The following is a 21,858-nucleotide window of genomic DNA, read 5'->3' on the forward strand; positions in this document are numbered from 1 at the left end:
ATACATGTGGTATCATGTCTGTATCCTTCTGGAACAGCTCCTTATGCAGCTTTCAGCCGCCATCTCCCCATCGGAGGCCCCCTGTGTCTCAGCCCCCTGGGCGTTCTGGCCTCCTCCCCCCGGCCAGCCCTCGCCATCCTGTTCAGTTTTACCTGCCAGTACCAAGCCCGTGAATGAAGGCTGGTTCTACCATAGGTGAGTCTCGGCTTCTTCCCCTGTGGCTCTTAACCAGCGCTTCTGAGACCTCAGCTGCATCAGCGTCCCTGAAGGGCTCGTTCAAACCCAGAGTGCTGGCCTTACCCTCAGAGTTTCTGATTCAGTAGCTCTTGGGTAGAACCTGAGAATTCCCGGGTGACGCTGTTGTGGGGACCGAACTTCGAGAACCACTTCTCTAACTCCGTGTCTGGGCCCAGGCTCTGGAGCACCATCTGGCCTCCAGGCCAGTGGAGCCAGCAGGAAGGTTTCCTTCAAAACCAGGCTCTAGGGCACCTGGGGGGCTCAGTAGGTTAAGCGTCTGCCTTTGGATCAGGTCATGATCCCAGGGTTCTGGGATTGAGCCGCATTGGCTCCTTGCTCAGCAGGGAGTCTGCCCCTCCCTGTGCCCCCCCAACCCCGGTCAGGCTTTTTCTCTCTCTCAAATAAGTAGATAAAGTTTTTAAAACAAAACAAAACCATACTCTAGAGCAGCACTGTCTAATAGACATATAACGCAAGTCACATGTGTAATTTTAAGTCTTCTAGTAGCCACATTAAAAAGTAAGAAGAGGGTAGGGGCGCTTGGGTGGCTCAGTGGGTTAAAGCCTCTGCCTTTGGCTCAGGTCATGATCCCAGGGTCCTGGGATCGAGCCCCGCATTGGGCTCTCTGCTCGGCGGAGAGCTTGCTTCCTCCTCTCTCTCTGCCTGCCTCTCTGCCTACTTGTGATCTCTGTCTGTCAAACAAATAAATAAAATCTTAAAAAAAAAAAAGTAAGAAGAGGGGTGCATGGGTGGCTCAGGTGGTTAAGCATGGGACTCTTGATTTCGGCTCAGGTCATGATCTCAGGGTTATGGGACCAAGCACCATGTCAGACTCTGCACTTAACACGGAGTCTGTTTGTCCCTCTCCCTCTGCTCCTTGCCTCCCCCCCCAATAAATAAATAAAATTTTTAAAAGTGAAAGGAAATGGGAAAATTAATTTTAATAGTACATTTTAACTCAATATATTATCGTTTCAACATGTAATCCATATGAAATTATCAGTGAGTTAATTTAACATGTTTATACTTAACAGCACATATCAAGTTAGACTAGTCATATTTCGGTCACCACATATGGCTAGTTACTAATGTCGTGGACAGTGTAGCTCTAAAGACTTGACCTACATCTTTCTCCTTACAACAATTGTTTTAAACTTGACATTTTCTTATATTTGGAGCTGTAAGAAATTAATTTAAAACAGGCTCACCAAATGGTGGAGAGTGATACCTTTTAGTGAAGGTACAGTGGGCCAAAGAGGAAAAAGAGAGATCTGAGTCAAGATAATTTATCTAAGCGAAATCTGCCTACACTCCAGTGCATTCATTTAAAACAAACTTATTTTTAACTTGAACAAATGCTATCAGATATGTCTGTCAAACATAAGCGAAGAGTCACATTTCATTGGATATCAGTTTTTGGATGATGCAGTTTGGAATGACATCGGTGTTAATAAAATTCCCATGGGCTTCTAAAAAATGAAAAACCTAAGAATAACAAACAACAGGTTCTTTCTTTTTTCTTCATCTTCTTTCTTTTACGCCAACTGCAGGATGAAATGAGAGAAAAGGAACCATGAGGCAGCATTAACCAGCACCAGTGACCTACTAGACCTATGAACAGAGCCCTGTGTATGTGGTCTCCATCTGTGTGCTGTATCTCAGCAAGGAGAGACAACACACCTTCCTCTTGTAACCTGCGCCCTTGTGTAGAGGGCGCTCGTGCAACCCATGGCTTCAATTCTGGGATAATACCAACCTTGCCTCCCTCTGGCCTGACACCATAAATCCCTCCCTGCCCTCCACCCCCACCCTAGAGGCCATTCTGGAATTAGTGGAAATCTCTTCACCTTAAAAGCCTCTGTATATAAAAAATATATGTTTATAAAAAATAAAAAAAAAATAAATAAATTAAAAAAAAAAAAAAAAAAAAAGCCTCTGCTCATTCCACAAATGATACTCCCTTACTCTCCCAGACCTTCAGTTTCTCTATCTACCATACAAGAATGAGGCTGTGATTATGAAATACACAGCTGTGAAAATGCAAAGAAGTGTACATCATTTCCAAATATTCAAAGATAAGATATTCTTCAAGACCTAATTGCCAATTCAGTGATAAGTAATAGCCATACGATGACTAAGTGTCTTTGGACTGTCACATAAAATACAAACATCCACACCTGCATATTTAGGTATTAATCATTGTGTGGTCCTACTTGGAATTCCTGACTTTTTGCTATTTGTATGTAATCACCTTTGCAAAGGCACTGTCTCTCCTATGAATGTCTGACTAGTGTCCAGCTAGCCAATTTCCTTACTGCTTCTGCTAACCGTTCTCTAAAGAAATATTTTTCTCGGTTACTGAGACACTTACCACTTGTTAGTAGTCTTTCAGGTAGAGGACAAAAGACCTCACAAGAACGAATGAGCAACCATGAAATATATTTCAGAATATACTGTATTTTCTATTACTAGGTGCATGAGTTTTCTGTTAATGGTCTAAGCTGGTAAAACTGAATTTTTAAACTAATTCTAAACGAACTTCTTAATTTATTGGGAGACCTGGGGGGTGGGGAAAGGACTGTCAGTAGCAGGTCAATGCCAGGCAAGTTGGGGTGATGTGCAAAGCTATTGCGATACCTGATCTTCTGGGGCTGTTCTCTGCTGGGGCAGATCTTCTTTAGTCGGCTCCTTCTTGCTTTTTGTTAAATTTGTCTTTTTCTTCCTCCCTTTCAGAGTCGTTGGCCCCATTGGCAGGCTTCTCATACTGAAATTTAGTTGTTCCTTTGGTAAAGAATAAGACAGACGTTGGAGCAGACATTCCCAGGGAAAACCATCCCGATGCATAAGGACTAGTGACACCCAGTCCTCTCCCCGAAGCAGGAGTGTAGAAGAAGCTCTGAAAAGCGGAGGTGGGAAGCCTCCTCCGGCTTGATAGTTCTGCCGCTCGATCCCTTACTTTCAGGGTGACCTTCTTCTCAGTCACCCTGTGCAGCTATTTCTGGCCCTTCCCCGAAGAAGGGATCAGAATCATCAGGGTCTGCGGCCTTCTCTAAGGTTTTGTCAAAAATTTCTCGCAAAAAACGTTTTGCCTCAAGGACACATTCTATAGCGAAGCGCATTCACTCAACCCCTGAATATTTCACTTGTACCAGGCCCACGCGCGCGTCAGTGCGTAATGATGGGGGATGAACTCTGAGACTCTGGACATTTTCAAAGCCACGCGCAGAAACCAGGTGTGCCATTGGCTGGCGCTTTTCCTTCAGGCCACGCCCATTCCCCGCCCCCGCCCCCCCCCCCCCCCCCCCCCCCCGCGGACAGTGGCCTGCGGCTTGCCCGCTGCCCCGGGGCCCTTAGCTGTCTTAGTGGAGGCTGCCAGAGGGCCGCATGCTTCCTTCTCAAAAGCTGTAGGTCCCCAGGGAATGGGGCTCCCGCTCGGGCCCTCGGCCTTGGGTTTGGGGGAACCCCAGCTTCCGTGTCCCGGCCACCCGCAGGGCCGCCCGCCGCCCCCGCCCCTCGGGCACCCGGGTCCCTCCTCACCCTTGGCGGTCTCCGGGCCTTCCTCAGACTCCTCGTCCGGCTCCTCCGCCGTCTCCCAGGCGGCCTCCTCCTCGGACGAGGCCTCGGACTCGCGGGCCGCGGCCGGAGCTGCCCACGCTGGTGGGCCTGCGGGGGCTGCGGGGTGCCCGTCTGGTTGCCTGGCCCGGGGCCAGACCATCACGCGGCCGCGGCGGGGCCGCACAAGGATGTGGTTGTTGTGGTAGATCCGGTGCAGGAGCGAGTGCACCAGGTCCAGGAACATGAAGCGGAAGCCAACCATTGGGAACTGGTGGGCGTCCACAAGGATGTTCAGACCCTCCTCCTGCTGCTCCTCCTCGTCCTCCTCCGCAGGCCCGAAATCCGAGTCGTCCTCCTCGGCCTCCACGCTCATGCCCGCCGGGCCACGGGCCAGACCCAGACCCAAGGCAGCCTCCCCGAGGCCTCCCACAGGCCCCTCCACTTCGGACACCTCCATCGGGGGCAGTCCAGAGTGGAGGGCCACCTCCATCTCAGGGGGCCCGGACTCGAGGGCCACCTCCATTCCGGGGGACCCTGACTCAAGGGCCACCTCCATCCCGGGGGGCCCAGACTCGAGGGCCACCTCCATCCCAGGGGGCCCGCACTCGAGGGTCACCTCCATCCCGGGGGGCCCGGACTCGAGGGCCACTTCCATCTCGGGCAACCCTGACTCGAGGGCCACCTCCATTCCGGGGGACCCTGACTCGAGGGCCACCTCCATCTCGGGCAACCCGGACTCAGGGGCCACCTCCATCCCGGGGGGCCCGGACTCGAGGGCCACCTCCATTGCGGGGGGCCCGGACTCGAGGGCCACCTCCATCGCGGGGGGCCCGGACTCGAGGGCCACCTCCATCCCGGGGGACCCGGACTCGAGGGCCACCTCCATCGCGGGGGGCCCGGACTCGAGGGCCACCTCCATTGCGGGGGGCCCGGACTCGAGGGCCACCTCCATCCCGGGGGGCGCGGACTCGAGGGCCACCTCCATCCCGGGGGACCCGGACTCAAGGGCCACCTCCATCCTGGGGGGCCCGCACTCGAGGGCCACCTCCATCTCGGGCAACCCGGATTCGAGGGCCACCTCCATCCCGGGGGGCCCGGACTCGAGGGCCACCTCGGGCCCCGCCACTCCAGCCACCTCAATCTGGGGAAACCCGACCCCGGGGGCCACCCTGTTGCCACCTCCGGCCTCCAGGGACCATACCCCCACAGCGCTCACGGGGCTATCCTGGCCAGAGGCCTGGCCGGGATCCCCGGAGGAGGACATGGCAACAAGCAGTACCTCAGTGGGGCGATGATGGGGCTGAGGCAAAGCCAACGGCAAAGATGGTGGCCGTCGAGGGAGCCGCCGCTGTTGGGAGGCGGTGGGCAGCGGGCCCGACGTGAGGTGGACGGGGAGGCCGAGGAGCCGTCCACGGAGGGGAGGACAGTCTGCGGCGGTACCTGAGGAGGCCCGCGACGGGAAGGGAAGGGGGCGGATGTCGCCAACGGCCCACCCAGGCCTCCCCTCCGGTAACAGTGGACAGGGTTCCAAAGGGGCCCTAGACCAGGGACGGGGGGCGGGGCCAGAAGCGTCAACAGTGGGCCTACGTCACGCTGCTGGACACCCGGGCTCATTTGTCGAGAAGCGAGGATTGACATGCGCAGCCTCCAATGAGTGACCAAGGCCTTTAGGTTCTAGGGTTGCTCGTGGTTACCTCTGTGTTCTTCGAGGCCTTAGGGTTCTCCGTGACTTTCAGGTCCACACGACTCCTGTCCCTTTAATTGTACCAGTGTCTGAGAAAGTAGAGTGATCCAATATGGAGACACCTTGGGCCATGTGAATTACAAGGTGTTCCCCAATTTCCACTTGGCAATGGCTAATACAAGTAGGGACAAGGTCATAAAAATGATGTATAGCTCAAATTTAGCAGTAGTAAAAATCTCCCAAGAAGAAAGAAGTTGGAAAATTTAACATAGTTAAAACTACTTGGAAAAGAATAGACAAAATTGACATGGGTGCAGTCAGAACTGAATGTTGAAGAAGTGGTAAATGAGGAGTTAGTGGTAAACGAGGAGTTAGAAGGTATATAATGAACCCTGATAAATTTAAGCCTTCAAAGAATGAACAAAAGAGATACTTCTTTTAAAGGGCCAGGTCATCTCCTAAGAGGTAATAAGCCTGACAGACTTTAAAAGAGCAGGCTTCCTAGGATGTTTCTGAGGCAAAAGTCCAAGACTTTTTATTGATTTCAAAATGTACTCAATCAAGATCTCAAGTGTAATTCTGAAAATTATGCAGAAATCACTATTTTATTCCCATTCTGTTAAAAAATGTTTCATAGACACAACCCAGGGCAACAGCACAGGTCCTGTGTCCGTGCTTTAATAAACCACCATTTTGCACCAAAGATGTCTCAAGAATTCTTTCTTGGTCATCGGCTCCGGACCTCAGCCCACCGAACCTCACCTAGGTTCTAGAACTTCATCATATGGCTCCCAACGTGGGGCTGTGAGTCTTTACATTTGGACTCTGAGCTTCGGTGCAAAATTGTGTTTCTCTACTTGGTGCCAAGACTCCATTGCTGCAATGACTTCACCACGACAGATCATCCTGACTACGTACAGAGACACTTCTTCACGGTCAGCGCTGGATTCAGCTGCCTCCGCCTTTTGTAACTCCCCTATACATTCCTCAACTGATCAATGTTGACCCGAGTAGGTAGGGACAGCTCTACGCCCCTATTCAGCAGGAAGAAGTTACAAAAGATGAGACCTTCCACCTTCAACCACCTTAAAGATTTAAGGGTCAAAATTGTTCAGGGGGGAATGATGAGGGAGCAGGAGGCTGGCTGAAGACAAAGCAAAAGCTGGCACCTTGCATCCCCTCTCCATCTGCTCCCCCTCAGTCATATGTGTAGCATTCCTCAAGCAGCCCTGACTGCCATGAACAATAAGCAAATAGTTCACTTGCTGGGATCACAATCCTGCAAGACAGGAGTCTCCCTTGGCTTACAAATGTCCTAAATCTCACTAAAAAAGACGATTGATAGCAGGATTATGACATCCCACCAAAAAGTCTCCCAACTATCTTGATGTAAATGGCTGGCCTAAAGATGACATTGATCAAGCCAACATTGATCAAGCTACAAGGGCAAGGCCTCTGGTATCCTGGCACCCTGTAGGCCCTCTTTAGCATATGAAAACTCTGTTGAAACCTCCCTTCCCTTCACCTTCCCCCAACCACAAGGTACATAACCTGCCTTCCCTCACAACCCAGGGCAGCAGCTCTTCCTGCCCTTGGGTCCTGTCCCCATGCTTTAATAAACCACCATTTTGCACCCCCCCAAAAAAGTTTTATAATACTAAAAAAGTCTTAAAAAAAAGTAGCAAATAATATTTGGGTATTTAATACCATAAATCCTGTCAAGGTGTCATCATCCCAACAAAATTTTAATGTTTTTATTTTTCTACTGGTCTCACCTCAATAATAGAGCATGGTGCTATCCACTGGTTTAAATCTGTAAGGCAATGTAGAAAATCCCTAATTTGTGATCCTCGCTATAAAAAGAGAAAAACTGAGGTACAGTTCCAATCTGAGGTCTAGAGATGGTTTTAACATTTACTCACTGATGTGACTGTAGGAAAGTTACTTATCATTTCTATGCTTCAGTTTATCATTTGTGAAGATAGAGTAATAATTATCTAGCTATCTTCCAGTGTTGTTCTAAGAATCAAACAAGATAATGGGGAAAATGCTTTTTCATACTGTCACATTTTATATACATACAAGATATTATTATATCAATAATAATCTTTCCATTCTTGAACTATTGGAGAGAAGCTATTGAGTAGTTTCTTAGCCTTCAGAAGGAATCATCTAATTTGGTTTTAGAGGAATCTGTTCTTCCCAGCTAATGGACTTACACACTTCCTCCCTGGCTGAGTTCATACCCTGACTTGAGTCAAGACTTGAGTGAAATAGGTAGATGGAATGAGATGGGATTATATTTAGGGTATTAACCATTTGTTGAAAATATATTTTTAGTTCGATTTTGTCTTCTAAGTTGGTTAATATTTCTAAGTATATAGTTTTTCACTTTTTAAAAATTTCCATTATTTATTTATTTATTTATTTAATAAACATATAATGTATTTTTATTCCCAGGGGTACAGGTCTGTGAATTGCCAGGTTTACACACTTCACAGCACTCACCATAGCACATACCCTCCCCAATGTCCATAACCCCACCCCCCTCTCCCAAACCCCATCCCCCCAGCAACCCTCAGTTTGTTTTGTGAGATTGAGTCACTTATGGTTTGTCTCCGATCCAAGCCCATCTTGTTTCATTCATTCTTCTCCTACCCCCTTAACCCCCCATGTTGCATCTCCACTTCCTCATATCAGGGAGATCATATGATAGTTGTCTTTCTCCGATTGACTAGTTTTTCATTTTTATATTATAAAATCTAATAATATTATTTTCATAGTTTTAACATCATTATAAATTTGTAAATCTTTTCTCTTCCAGAGATAAATTTTATATTTTCTTCCTTTTAGAGGTCTTCTTAATGTTTACATTTAACGCCTTAATCCATTTGGAATTAATACTGATTCATAGTATAAGATTAAAATATTAGTTTTCTTTAATTTAATTTAATTTTTTAAAAGATTTTATTTATTATTTATTTGACAGACAGAGATCACAAGTAGGCAGAGAGGCAGGCAGAGAAAGAGGAAGGGAAGCAGGGTCCCTCCTGAGCAGAGAGCCCGATGTGGGGCTCGATTCCAGGAACCTGGGATCCTTACCTGAGCTGAAGGCAGAGGCTTTAACTCACTGAGCCACCCAGGCACCCCAGTTTTCTTTAATTTTAAAAAGCTCAACTACAGTACCATTTGTTGAGTAATTACTCCCCTCTATAATGTTGTATCCTTTAGCACTTTCCATAAAGGCAGAAGAGATGCAAGAGAAAATGCATGTTCTTCCAAAATTTCAGAGCTGGAAAGGCCTTTAGAACTGAAGCTAAGTCCATTCTTTTTTAAATGTGGAAACTAAGGCCTAGAGCAGCTAACTAGGTTTCCCAAGGTCATGCAACTTCATGGAGGAGCCAGGACTAAAACCAGTCTCCTGACCTTTAATTTTTTTAAAGATTATTTTATTTATTTAAAGATTTATTTATTTATTTGAGTGGGAAAGAATGAGAGAGAGAGAGAGAGAGAGCACAAGATAGGGGAAGTGATCATAACCTGAGCGGAAGGCAGTTGCTCAACCAACTGAGCCACCCAGGCGCCCCTCTCCTGACCTTTAGTCTGAAGTTGAAATAGGCCTACTTCTTATATATGCTGCTTCAGGAGAAACTTGACAGCAAAAGATTAATTAACCAGGCTCAAAGTAAATGGCCATAAGTTGAGGCTCTCTAAAAGTTCTGGACCAGCACTCCTGACCTCTAGTCAATCAGGAAGTATTTACTAAACACCTACATATAATGCCTCATGTAAGACCTTTCCAAGGATGGAGATGTAAAGGCCTTCATCTCTGGTGGCATATCATAGTCTAGTTGGGAGAAAGGACTGCATGTTAAAAAAAAAAGAACAGCTCCTGACATTCAGAGCTGGACTGGCACCCATGCTAGGCCTTTTTATTCTCCTATTAGACATAAACAATATCACAGAACACCGATACTGACATCAAGGTCACTCAGCCACCATGATGAAAGGAGACAAAACATAGCCACTTTGTAATTTTACTTAAGCAGGGACAAAAAACAAGGTCACAAAATCTAAACATCTTCCTCTCTTGGCTAAAATGAGATTAGATTAAAAATCTAAAATTAATTGCTAAAATTAGATTAGCATCTAATCTGGAGCAAACCCCTGTTTCCTTCAAAACTTCCCCAGATGATCCAACCCAAACCCAATTCTTTTTTTTTTTTTTTTTAAGATTTTATTTATTTATTTGACAGAGATCACAAGTAGACAGAGAGGCAGGTAGAGAGAGAAGGGGAAGCAGGCTCCCAGGGAGCCTGATGTGGGGCTCAATCCCAGGAACCTGAGATCATGACCCGATTCGAAGGCAGAAGCTTAACCCACTGAACCACTCAGGTGCCCCACCCAAACCCAATTCTTATGATAGGTTCTTATACCTCTTACAGAGTCACCACATGGTTCACCCTGAGGTGCATTCTTCCTTACTGCAATGAGTAATAAACCCAACTTGTTCAACTACTGGTATGTTTCTTTGGTCTTAGGCTGGAGGATACTGATGATGTAAAACATTTACATCCTTACACTGCTGTATATTGACTCAGCCAAGTGAGACGGGAGGCCTCACAGTTGATGGGCTTTTCTCAGAAAAGCCTTCCCAGAGGAGGGAGGGCTTGGATACAAAAGATGGGCATCATATCCTGACTGAGAAGAACAGTAAAGGCAGGACATGGTTTCCACATTGCCCTGGTTAAAATGCGCTCACAACCTCGGAGGGTTCTTGGCTATGAGAGCCTGAGCCTTGGAATACAGAAAGGGAACAGATGTAGCTCCTAGCCTGGGGGCAGAGGGGCAGACCTAGATGACCTTCCATGTGACTGAAGCCCCAAGGCGAGGAGGGTGTTGACAAGGACACGCCCATGTCCCCCCACATGCTCTGACCAGGGCTGCCCCCACTCTTCCTTAGCAAACCAAAGCTCACAGCTAGATGGTTTTTTCATATGAAATCAGAGTATTTCTGCTTTCTTCACGTCCATCCTGTCTCTATCCATTCTTTTTTCAAAACTTGGAACTAAATCATCACTATTCACTTTAGAGAAGATAGCATGTTACCAAAACCAAAAACAACACAAACAAAAACCATACAGGTTTCTTCCCAGGTCATGAAAAGCTGGGCTGTCCACCTGAAGCTACAGGACAAACACTCCAGACCCTAGTTATCCAGTCCTTCACTGAGCAAATTTTAAGTACCTGCTGTCTACTTGGAATTATGTTAGGGCTTAGGAACTCACAGATACCTAAGACCCAAGGCTTGTCCTAGTTCATGGTCTAGAGGGTTAGACACATACTTGGATAATGATGACACAGGGTGTCAAATGCTATAACAGGGATTGGCATGACGTGGGAGCATGGGAAAGAAAATGATTAGCTGGCGGGGGAGGAGAGGTGAAGGAAGTGGGTTGGTGCCCGGGAAGGTGCTCAAGAGAAGTCATTTCAGGTAGGTCCTAAAACTAGGAGTTCAACTGGCACTAAAGGTGGGTGGGAGGGAGGTTAGGGAAGGTAAAAGAAACAGCATGAGCAGTGGCAGAGATAGCGGCTTACGTGGGTGTGGACCTATCGGGATGGCTGGAGCACTGGGCAGAATGGCAGATGGGCCCTTAGAGCTAAGATGCAGGAGGTGGGGCAGGGCTGGGCGACTCAGTTGAGCATCAGACTCTTGGTTTCAGCTCAGATCATGATCTCCAGGTCATGGGATTGAGCCCCACAGGCTTCCAAGCTGAGCACACACTCTGCTTGAGTGCTTGAGATTCTTTCTCCCTCTCCCTCTGCCCCTGCCCTTGCACACAGTCTCCCTCTTATTTAAAAAAAAAAAAAAAAAAAAAAAAAGAGCCGAGTGGGGGCCATGAATGCTTTAGAAAGGAGTTTGCCCTTTGTCCTGAAAAGTAGGTCTTCTACTTCTCAAACAATCACTGAGATGGTAGCAGAATTAGCAGAATAATTTGTGATGCATTTAGCAACAAATAAGGCCAAGAAAAGGTTTGCGAAGACCCTGAAAGTCCTTCCAGCAAGTTTTAGTGCCCACACTTCTTCTCTTTGTAAAAATAACACATATTCTTTGTACAGTAGATCAAAAAAGTAGATAAGCCAAAACAAGGAAGTGAAAATCACACATATCTTGGGGCGCCTGAGTAGCTCAGTTGGTTGAGTGTCTGACTCTTGATTTCAGCTCAGGTCATGATCTCAGGGTCATAAGATCAAACCCCACATCAGGCTCCATACTCAGTGTGAAGTCTGCTTGGGATTCTCTCCCTTTTGTTCTCCCTCCTCCTCTGCCCCTCCCCCTGCTTGCACATACTCTCTCTCTCTAAAATAAATACATAAAATTAAAAAAAAAATAACACATATATCTTGCTAATATAAATTATAAGATAATAGGAGCACCTGGGTGGCTCAGTCGGTTAAGCATCTGCCTTCAGCTCAGGTCATGATGGGGTCAAGCCCCACATCAGGCTCCCTGCTTGGTAGAGAGCCTGCTTCTCCCTTTGCCTCTGCCACTCCCCCTGCTTATGTTCTCTCTCTCTCAATCTTTCTCTAACAAACAAATAAATAGAATTTTTTTTTTAAATTACAAGGTAATAAGACCCTAGATAAATGAGCAAAGGACATGGATAGATAAATCATAGATAAATACAAATGATTTTTAAACATATGGACAAATGACTTTTGACCATATGGACATATGCTCAACCCAATGCAAATTAAAATTATACTGAGGTAATGATAATCACTAGCATTTATTAAGTGCTCGTTATAGGTTGGCACTATTTTAAGCACTTACATAGATTATGTTATTTGCTCCTTGCAACAAACCTATCATGTGACTACTATTATTATCCATCTTATGCAAATCAAGAAACCAAAACATACAGAGGTTTAGAGACTTTCCCAAGGATACACAGTCAGTAAGGGACAGAACCTGAATTAAGAAAATAAAAAAAATAATCTCCTTACCCAGGAAAAAAATCACTCTAATATTTGGTATATAGTTCAGTTTAATTTTTTCAGGTTGGTAAGAAATTATAATTCTTAACTCCTCTTTGACTAGAGATTTCTACTCCTCTACCCTACCCTTACATAGGAGGTTGGCTGTTGATTGCAAATAGATGTTCTTTATCATGTTAAGAAAGTTTCCTTGTCCTCCATTATTTTTTTTTAAGATTTTATTTATTTATTTGACAGAGAGAGATCACAGCAGGCAGAGAGGCAGGCAGAGAGAGGGAAAGGGAAGGAAGCAGGCCCCTCCCTGCTGAGCAGAGAGCCCGATGCAGGACTTGATCCCAGGACCCTGAGATCATGACCTGAGCCGAAGGCAGCGGCTTAACCCACTGAGCCACCCAGGCGCCCTTGTCCTCCATTATTAACAGCTGTGTGGTTTAGGGTACTTTGTCTCTCTGGTCGTCAGTTTCATTTCTTGAAGGTAATAGTTACCATCCCACAGGATTTTTGTGAATGTTCAATGTGATAATATACAATGAGCATTACCAGAATTAAGGTTATTAGTGAGGTTTGTCAAGGTTTCCTCTCTTTCTAAGCATGCAGTTATTTCAGAGGAAGGAGAATTTTAATTTGGTCCTCTTGTCCACCTTCCAATGCTTGCTCTCTGGATAGAAGAAATTACTAGAAATACACGCCTGCAGATCTCCCCTCATCCATTTTTATGATCTCAGTCATTTTTGTGGGGATTTTCCTGCCGGATTATCCCATGGCTGCCTCCTGCTTAGAATTCAGGTTTTAGTAAAAGAGCACACACAGAGGATCCTCCCTGATCACCCTAAGTAAAGCTTAGGGTTTACTTAGCTTTACTTAGGGTGATCCACTGCCACCCCAATCACTGTCATATCTTTACCCATTCTATTTTTCATAGCTTAGAACTTTTCCCATTAAATTACTTTTTATCGTTATTGTTATAAATCCCTGTCCTCATTACCTCCCATTGTACCCCCACCACAAAGACAGGGCTTACTGTCTGTTTTCTTCATTATGTCCCCCAAACACCTAGAACAGCAAGTAAATACTCAAACATGTATCAACGTTTATCAAATCACTACACTAGTCCCCATTTGTCTGTAGTTTCAGCTATCCATGGTCAAGTGAATTCCAATCCGGAAGTAGATGATCCTTCTACTGGTATGTTAGGTCAATAGTAGCCTAATGCTATGTCACAATGCGTATGTCATTCATTCCCCTCACTTCATCTCCTCAGGTGGGCATTTTATTATCACCCATCATTACAAGAAGAAGGGGGAGTATAGGATGTTAAGAGATTTTGAGAGAGAGACCACATTCACATAACTATCGCAGTATTGTTATAATTGTCCTATTTTATTATTAGCTATTGTTGCTAATCTCTTATTTTGCCCAATTTATAAGTTAAACTTTATCATAGGTAGGTATGTACAGGAAAAAACATAGTATATGTAGGGCTTGGTACTATCTGTGGTTTCAGACAGCCGCTAGAGGACTTGGAAGGTATCCTACAAAGATGGGGCGACTATTGTATAAGCAACTTGCTTTCTCTATATTGGTTAATTATACAAGGTCCAAACCAAATGTTACTGGGTTATAGGATTGCATTTATGAATTGGGTGAGCCCCCAATAGATTAATGAGATTTAAATTGGGTGTGGAATTTCTTCAAGTGATGGTAATTTCCGTAGATACCAATATATCTCATATCACCAGAGGATATAATTATCCTTAGCTTGAGGGGGCAACTTCATAGGGAAAATGTCTTAATTTAACAGTTAAAAAGCATGTGTAAGATTGCAGGGGATTCCACCACTGTTAAAGTGTTTGCTTTGTGGTTAACTCACACTAAATTACAACTTTTGGAGGTCAGAGAGGTCACTTGCTCAAAAGTCAGCTTGCTGTCTCTTTAATATGGTATAAGTTAAAATCTTCCAAAATCTTCTTCCCCTGCTTCCCCACAAGGTTTGAAATTCCCCATCTTGGCATCATTTCATAGGGCCTCTAGACAGAGACAAGTACTTTGTACGTTAAAATGGTATCACAACCTATCTGAAAGTGTCATTAAACAAACATTATTTAAGGCAGGGTCTGGAGGAAATAGAATGGAAATTCTGAGAGGACTCAAGGAGTAGAGAACTGAAGAAAACATCTAGAGCATGGGGTGCTCCCAGGGAAGGGAGGTCTGTATGGAGAATGATAGTGGATAATCCTGATTGTACGTGCCTAGTGATAGTGGTGAGGTTGGAGAGGACAGAGGTCACTCTCTGAGAATGAAGTACATTGGAAAAAGAGGCAAAGGAGCTAGAGAAGCAAACTTCCCATTTTTTTTTAAAGATTTTATTTATTTATTTGACAGGCAGAGATCACAAGTAGGCAGAGAGAGAGAGGGGGAAGCAGGCTCTACGCTCACCAGAGAGCCCGATGAGGGGCTCGATCCCAGGACCCTGAGATCATGACCTGAGCCGAAGGCAGAGGCTTTAACCCACTGAGCCACCCAGGTGCCCCAAACTTCCCATTTTCATAGCTTTGCCTAAGACTAACTTCTCTCTGGAGGTACTTCGTACTTTAGGAAAGAAAAAGGTACCTTAGGACCTTTTGAGGTTCCAACCAGTGGAGCTCACAGTTGAGGGATGCTGACATAAAGCAGATGATGAAGTATGCCATTGTAACATAGGCAGCAAAATTATTATTATTTTTTAAAAGATTTTACTTATTTATTTGACAGAGAGAGATCACAAGTAGGCAGAGAGGCAGGCAGAGAGAGAGAGAGAGGAGGAAGCAGGCTCCCTGCTAGCAGAGAGCCTGATGCGGGACTCGATCCCAGGACCCTGAGATCATGACCTGAGCCGAAGGCAGCGGCTTAACCCACTGAGCCACCCAGGCGCCCTTGTCCTCCATTATTAACAGCTGTGTGGTTTAGGGTACTTTGTCTCTCTGGTCGTCAGTTTCATTTCTTGAAGGTAATAGTTACCATCCCACAGGATTTTTGTGAATGTTCAATGTGATAATATACAATGAGCATTACCAGAATTAAGGTTATTAGTGAGGTTTGTCAAGGTTTCCTCTCTTTCTAAGCATGCAGTTATTTCAGAGGAAGGAGAATTTTAATTTGGTCCTCTTGTCCACCTTCCAATGCTTGCTCTCTGGATAGAAGAAATTACTAGAAATACACGCCTGCAGATCTCCCCTCATCCATTTTTATGATCTCAGTCATTTTTGTGGGGATTTTCCTGCCGGATTATCCCATGGCTGCCTCCTGCTTAGAATTCAGGTTTTAGTAAAAGAGCACACACAGAGGATCCTCCCTGATCACCCTAAGTAAAGCTTAGGGTTTACTTAGCTTTACTTAGGGTGATCCACTGCCACCCCAATCACTGTCATATCTTTACCCATTCTATTTTTCATAGCTTAGAACTTTTCCCATTAAATTACTTTTTATCGTTATTGTTATAAATCCCTGTCCTCATTACCTCCCATTGTACCCCCACCACAAAGACAGGGCTTACTGTCTGTTTTCTTCATTATGTCCCCCAAACACCTAGAACAGCAAGTAAATACTCAAACATGTATCAACGTTTATCAAATCACTACACTAGTCCCCATTTGTCTGTAGTTTCAGCTATCCATGGTCAAGTGAATTCCAATCCGGAAGTAGATGATCCTTCTACTGGTATGTTAGGTCAATAGTAGCCTAATGCTATGTCACAATGCGTATGTCATTCATTCCCCTCACTTCATCTCCTCAGGTGGGCATTTTATTATCACCCATCATTACAAGAAGAAGGGGGAGTATAGGATGTTAAGAGATTTTGAGAGAGAGACCACATTCACATAACTATCGCAGTATTGTTATAATTGTCCTATTTTATTATTAGCTATTGTTGCTAATCTCTTATTTTGCCCAATTTATAAGTTAAACTTTATCATAGGTAGGTATGTACAGGAAAAAACATAGGGCTTGGTACTATCTGTGGTACTATCTGTGGTTTCAGACAGCCGCTAGAGGACTTGGAAGGTATCCTACAAAGATGGGGCGACTATTGTATAAGCAACTTGCTTTCTCTATATTGGTTAATTATACAAGGTCCAAACCAAATGTTACTGGGTTATAGGATTGCATTTATGAATTGGGTGAGCCCCCAATAGATTAATGAGATTTAAATTGGGTGTGGAATTTCTTCAAGTGATGGTAATTTCCGTAGATACCAATATATCTCATATCACCAGAGGATATAATTATCCTTAGCTTGAGGGGGCAACTTCATAGGGAAAATGTCTTAATTTAACAGTTAAAAAGCATGTGTAAGATTGCAGGGGATTCCACCACTGTTAAAGTGTTTGCTTTGTGGTTAACTCACACTAAATTACAACTTTTGGAGGTCAGAGAGGTCACTTGCTCAAAAGTCAGCTTGCTGTCTCTTTAATATGGTATAAGTTAAAATCTTCCAAAATCTTCTTCCCCTGCTTCCCCACAAGGTTTGAAATTCCCCATCTTGGCATCATTTCATAGGGCCTCTAGACAGAGACAAGTACTTTGTACGTTAAAATGGTATCACAACCTATCTGAAAGTGTCATTAAACAAACATTATTTAAGGCAGGGTCTGGAGGAAATAGAATGGAAATTCTGAGAGGACTCAAGGAGTAGAGAACTGAAGAAAACATCTAGAGCATGGGGTGCTCCCAGGGAAGGGAGGTCTGTATGGAGAATGATAGTGGATAATCCTGATTGTACGTGCCTAGTGATAGTGGTGAGGTTGGAGAGGACAGAGGTCACTCTCTGAGAATGAAGTACATTGGAAAAAGAGGCAAAGGAGCTAGAGAAGCAAACTTCCCATTTTTTTTTAAAGATTTTATTTATTTATTTGACAGGCAGAGATCACAAGTAGGCAGAGAGAGAGAGGGGGAAGCAGGCTCTACGCTCACCAGAGAGCCCGATGAGGGGCTCGATCCCAGGACCCTGAGATCATGACCTGAGCCGAAGGCAGAGGCTTTAACCCACTGAGCCACCCAGGTGCCCCAAACTTCCCATTTTCATAGCTTTGCCTAAGACTAACTTCTCTCTGGAGGTACTTCGTACTTTAGGAAAGAAAAAGGTACCTTAGGACCTTTTGAGGTTCCAACCAGTGGAGCTCACAGTTGAGGGATGCTGACATAAAGCAGATGATGAAGTATGCCATTGTAACATAGGCAGCAAAATTATTATTATTTTTTAAAAGATTTTACTTATTTATTTGACAGAGAGAGATCACAAGTAGGCAGAGAGGCAGGCAGAGAGAGAGAGAGAGGAGGAAGCAGGCTCCCTGCTAGCAGAGAGCCTGATGCGGGACTCGATCCCAGGACCCTGAGATCATGACCTGAGCCGAAGGCAGCGGCTTAACCCACTGAGCCACCCAGGCGCCCTTGTCCTCCATTATTAACAGCTGTGTGGTTTAGGGTACTTTGTCTCTCTGGTCGTCAGTTTCATTTCTTGAAGGTAATAGTTACCATCCCACAGGATTTTTGTGAATGTTCAATGTGATAATATACAATGAGCATTACCAGAATTAAGGTTATTAGTGAGGTTTGTCAAGGTTTCCTCTCTTTCTAAGCATGCAGTTATTTCAGAGGAAGGAGAATTTTAATTTGGTCCTCTTGTCCACCTTCCAATGCTTGCTCTCTGGATAGAAGAAATTACTAGAAATACACGCCTGCAGATCTCCCCTCATCCATTTTTATGATCTCAGTCATTTTTGTGGGGATTTTCCTGCCGGATTATCCCATGGCTGCCTCCTGCTTAGAATTCAGGTTTTAGTAAAAGAGCACACACAGAGGATCCTCCCTGATCACCCTAAGTAAAGCTTAGGGTTTACTTAGCTTTACTTAGGGTGATCCACTGCCACCCCAATCACTGTCATATCTTTACCCATTCTATTTTTCATAGCTTAGAACTTTTCCCATTAAATTACTTTTTATCGTTATTGTTATAAATCCCTGTCCTCATTACCTCCCATTGTACCCCCACCACAAAGACAGGGCTTACTGTCTGTTTTCTTCATTATGTCCCCCAAACACCTAGAACAGCAAGTAAATACTCAAACATGTATCAACGTTTATCAAATCACTACACTAGTCCCCATTTGTCTGTAGTTTCAGCTATCCATGGTCAAGTGAATTCCAATCCGGAAGTAGATGATCCTTCTACTGGTATGTTAGGTCAATAGTAGCCTAATGCTATGTCACAATGCGTATGTCATTCATTCCCCTCACTTCATCTCCTCAGGTGGGCATTTTATTATCACCCATCATTACAAGAAGAAGGGGGAGTATAGGATGTTAAGAGATTTTGAGAGAGAGACCACATTCACATAACTATCGCAGTATTGTTATAATTGTCCTATTTTATTATTAGCTATTGTTGCTAATCTCTTATTTTGCCCAATTTATAAGTTAAACTTTATCATAGGTAGGTATGTACAGGAAAAAACATAGTATATGTAGGGCTTGGTACTATCTGTGGTTTCAGACAGCCGCTAGAGGACTTGGAAGGTATCCTACAAAGATGGGGCGACTATTGTATAAGCAACTTGCTTTCTCTATATTGGTTAATTATACAAGGTCCAAACCAAATGTTACTGGGTTATAGGATTGCATTTATGAATTGGGTGAGCCCCCAATAGATTAATGAGATTTAAATTGGGTGTGGAATTTCTTCAAGTGATGGTAATTTCCGTAGATACCAATATATCTCATATCACCAGAGGATATAATTATCCTTAGCTTGAGGGGGCAACTTCATAGGGAAAATGTCTTAATTTAACAGTTAAAAAGCATGTGTAAGATTGCAGGGGATTCCACCACTGTTAAAGTGTTTGCTTTGTGGTTAACTCACACTAAATTACAACTTTTGGAGGTCAGAGAGGTCACTTGCTCAAAAGTCAGCTTGCTGTCTCTTTAATATGGTATAAGTTAAAATCTTCCAAAATCTTCTTCCCCTGCTTCCCCACAAGGTTTGAAATTCCCCATCTTGGCATCATTTCATAGGGCCTCTAGACAGAGACAAGTACTTTGTACGTTAAAATGGTATCACAACCTATCTGAAAGTGTCATTAAACAAACATTATTTAAGGCAGGGTCTGGAGGAAATAGAATGGAAATTCTGAGAGGACTCAAGGAGTAGAGAACTGAAGAAAACATCTAGAGCATGGGGTGCTCCCAGGGAAGGGAGGTCTGTATGGAGAATGATAGTGGATAATCCTGATTGTACGTGCCTAGTGATAGTGGTGAGGTTGGAGAGGACAGAGGTCACTCTCTGAGAATGAAGTACATTGGAAAAAGAGGCAAAGGAGCTAGAGAAGCAAACTTCCCATTTTTTTTTAAAGATTTTATTTATTTATTTGACAGGCAGAGATCACAAGTAGGCAGAGAGAGAGAGGGGGAAGCAGGCTCTACGCTCACCAGAGAGCCCGATGAGGGGCTCGATCCCAGGACCCTGAGATCATGACCTGAGCCGAAGGCAGAGGCTTTAACCCACTGAGCCACCCAGGTGCCCCAAACTTCCCATTTTCATAGCTTTGCCTAAGACTAACTTCTCTCTGGAGGTACTTCGTACTTTAGGAAAGAAAAAGGTACCTTAGGACCTTTTGAGGTTCCAACCAGTGGAGCTCACAGTTGAGGGACGCTGACATAAAGCAGATGATGAAGTATGCCATTGTAACATAGGCAGCAAAATTATTATTATTTTTTAAAAGATTTTACTTATTTATTTGACAGAGAGAGATCACAAGTAGGCAGAGAGGCAGGCAGAGAGAGAGAGAGAGGAGGAAGCAGGCTCCCTGCTAGCAGAGAGCCTGATGCGGGACTCGATCCCAGGACCCTGAGATCATGACCTGAGCCGAAGGCAGCGGCTTAACCCACTGAGCCACCCAGGCGCCTGGCAGCAAAATTATTAATGCCATCCAGATATGGTATTAAGTAACCTTAACTGAATGTAGAAACAAGACCTGCTCAACAAACTCATGGGCCGCCTTCCTTTCTCTGACCAATTACCCTTTCATCCACTTTCTCTTCTAGATTCTAGAGATTAGGCCCATTTGCTACATATAAAACTATAGCAATACTAATATGAACTTCCTCAGGGCCCACGTAACTGCTCTCCAGGGTTAGAAATAAAGCAGCAGAAATGGAGTTGAAGCTCTGCATATTTTTTCTCAAGTAGTAACCAGTAGCATGAATTTGGTGTTTCATTCCCATGTGCATTTTTCTTTGCCTTCATTTGCTGGAATGAATCATGTTGTTAAATACACACTTTTAGGGGCAGCTGGGTGGCTCAGTGGGTTAAAGCCTCTGCCTTCGGCTCAGGACATGATCCCAGGGTCCTGGGATCGAGCCCCAAATCAGGCTCTCTGCCCAGCAGAGAGTCAGGCAGAGAGAGAGGGGGAAGCAGGCTCTCCACTCAGCAGGGATGCTGAGGCAGAGGCCGGGCTCGATCCCAGGACCCTGAGATCATGACCTAAGCTGAAGGCAGCAGCTTAATCCACTGAGCCACCCAGGCACCCCTTTGTCTTTTTTTTTTTTAAGAGTTCATTTGTTGGGGGGCCTGGGTGGCTCAGCGGGTTAAGCCTCTGCCTTCAGCTCAGGTCATGATCCCAGGGTCCTGGAATTGAGCCCCACATTGGGCTCTCTGCTCAGGGGGGAGTCTGCTTCCTCCTCTCTCTCTCTCTCTGCCGGCCTCTCTGCCTACTTGTGATCTCTGTCAAATAAATAAATAAAATTTAAAAAATAAAAAAAAAGTAAAAAAAAAATAAAAGCTGTAAAAAAAAAAAGTTCATTTGTTTATTTGAGAGAGAGCAAGCGAGTGAGAGGGCGAGCACGAGCCGGGGCCAGAGGGAGAGGGAGAGGGAGAAGCAGACTCCCCACTGAGCAGGGAGCCTGACAAGGGACTCAGATCCCAGGACCCCAGGATCATGACCTGACCCGAAGGCAGACGCTTAACCGACTGAGCCACCCAGACGCCCCAGTAATTCTGATAATGAAACAGCATGTCAGATCCTCTATTATTTCTAAATTGCTTAGTATGAGCGATTTCAAATATACAGAAAAGTAAAGGAGCAGTGTGAAGAACACCCGACTTCTCTAAGTTATTAACATATAGCCACTCTGTTTTCATTTTCACCCCATCTTCCTTCTGTCAGGCCCTTTACCTGAGTGCCTGAGTTCTGGCGAGCAAGTGCACGATGGGAACACTGAAAAGGCCACTATAGTATCTGTCCTTAATCATCCGAATTCATTTAGATCTCCTGCTTGGCCCTCTGTTACTCTTTGTTTGGAACGTTCCTGGATTCTTATTTTGGCTTCTGTTTTTCACTTCTACTGGTGGT

The 21,858-nt window shown here is 44.8% G+C and overlaps 1 protein-coding gene across 1 annotated transcript; it reads right to left on the minus strand.

Moving 5' to 3' along the window:
* Positions 1-1,494: 1,494 nt before the first annotated feature.
* LOC131822114 (S-antigen protein-like) lies at positions 1,495-5,333 on the minus strand. Its single transcript, XM_059158506.1, has 3 exons — positions 3,775-5,333; positions 2,875-3,018; positions 1,495-1,781 (listed from the first exon to the last, which is right to left on the minus strand). Exons 1-2 carry the CDS (start codon positions 5,054-5,056, stop codon positions 2,915-2,917), a joined length of 1,386 nt encoding a protein of 461 aa, XP_059014489.1. The 5' UTR covers positions 5,057-5,333; the 3' UTR covers positions 1,495-1,781; positions 2,875-2,914.
* Between the last annotated feature and the right edge of the window lie 16,525 nt (positions 5,334-21,858).

This window comes from Mustela lutreola, chromosome X (genome assembly GCF_030435805.1).
Source record: "Mustela lutreola isolate mMusLut2 chromosome X, mMusLut2.pri, whole genome shotgun sequence".
NCBI lineage: Eukaryota > Metazoa > Chordata > Mammalia > Carnivora > Mustelidae > Mustela > Mustela lutreola.